The sequence below is a fragment of the Calidris pugnax genome, unplaced genomic scaffold (genome assembly GCF_001431845.1).
Source record: "Calidris pugnax isolate Ruff unplaced genomic scaffold, ASM143184v1 scaffold173, whole genome shotgun sequence".
Classification (NCBI taxonomy): domain Eukaryota; kingdom Metazoa; phylum Chordata; class Aves; order Charadriiformes; family Scolopacidae; genus Calidris; species Calidris pugnax.
In genome coordinates this window covers 35143-36639 of record NW_015090917.1, presented here as the reverse complement: position 1 = coordinate 36639, position 1497 = coordinate 35143, and the positions used below count along the sequence as shown (strand labels likewise).

The window sequence follows — 1497 nt, the reverse complement described above, 5'->3', positions numbered from 1 at the left end:
TCTTCCCATGGGTGCCCCCCTCCTGCCTTCATCCCAAAATACCTTCCCATAGGTGTCCCCTCCTGCCTTCACCCCAAAGCACCCCAAAACCCCTTCTCACAGGTGCCCCTCTCCTGCCTTCACCCCAAAACCTCTTCCCATGGGTGCCCCCTCCTGCCTTCACCCCTAAACCCCTTTCTCATGGGTGCTCCCTCTTCCAGGGAGCGGGGGGGGCGGGGGTGACACTGAGGGGGGGGACACACAACAGGGTGGCCTTGTCTGCGTGACACGGGGCACAGAGGGTGCTCGGTCCCCTCCCTGGGGGGTCCCTATGGGGTGCAGCCCCCCCACCAACCCCCCCATACCTCATGTTTCCCCTTCATCCGGCAGATGCTGATGTCGTGCTGGTTCGAGCGCCACGTCAGCTTCTGGAGGGGGGGGGAGAAATCCCAATGTGGGGCTGGGGGAAGCCAGCAGCCCCCCCCTCAGTGTCCCCCCCGCACCCGGGGACACGGCACTTACCCGGTGGTAGCGCATCTCGCTGGCACTGGTGGGCTCCAGGCTGACACGGTAGACGTTGTCCCTGGGGAGGAGGACACGGGTGTCACCACCCTGGGGGGCTCCCGGTCACCCCAGGGATGTGCCCCCCCAGTGAGGCGTGTTGGGGGGTGCGGGATCCACCACCACCCCACTGGGGAGACGTGGGGTGGGCGATGAGCATCACTGGGGCAAGGACAACCACGATGGAGCCCCCCCAAGATGCCCCATGGCAGATTTTTGGGGTGCCCCAGGGGTCCCTCCCCAGCACAGAAGGTTGGGATGGGTGTTGGGTGCCCACCCCCAGAAGGGTGGGAGGTTTTGGGGTGCCGGGGTTCGCACCTCTCCCCGATGAAGAGGGTCCGGTTGACCTTGAGGATGCGCTGGATGTTGAGGCGCTGGGTGCCCCCCGTTTCGGGGCCGGCCGGGCGGCTGGTGCCATGGCCCACGAAGACGGCGTAGTGCTTCACGTCTGGGGGGGGGACACGGGGGGGGGCACACGCTGATGGGGCGACCCCACCCCAAAGCACCCCAAAACCCCTTCCCATGGGTGCCCCCTCCTGCCTTCACCCCTAAACCCCTTTCTCATGGGTGCTCCCTCTTCCCTTCACCCCAAAGCACCCCAAAACCTCTTCCCATGGGTACCCCCCTCCTGCCTTCATCCCAAAATACCTTCCCATAGGTGTCCCCTCCTGCCTTCACCCCAAAGCATCCCAAAACCCCTTCTCACAGGTGCCCCTCTCCTGTCTTCACCCCAAAACCTCTTCCCATGGGTGCCCCCTCCTGCCTTCGCCCCAAAACCCCTTTCCATGGGTGCCCCCTCCTCCCTTCACCCCAAAGCACCCCAAAACACCTTCTCACAGGTGGCCCCTCCTGCCTTCACCCCAAAATGCCTTCCTATGGGTGCCCCCTCCTCCCTTCACCCCAAAGCACCCCAAAACACCTTCTCACAGGTGCCCCCTCCTGCCTTCACCCCAAAAC

General features: G+C 64.7%; 1 protein-coding gene across 1 annotated transcript in view; it reads right to left on the bottom strand.

Moving 5' to 3' along the window:
• The window catches only part of SEMA6B (sema domain, transmembrane domain (TM), and cytoplasmic domain, (semaphorin) 6B), a 16842-nt gene that overhangs the window by 13528 nt on the left and 1817 nt on the right, over positions 1-1497 (bottom strand). Inside the window, exons 4-6 of the mRNA XM_014949657.1 lie at positions 859-988; positions 502-562; positions 345-407 (exon numbers count right to left, since the gene is read on the bottom strand). Of these exons, the coding sequence (XP_014805143.1) occupies positions 345-407; positions 502-562; positions 859-988 (254 nt within the window). The remainder of the gene's footprint in view (positions 1-344; positions 408-501; positions 563-858; positions 989-1497) is intronic.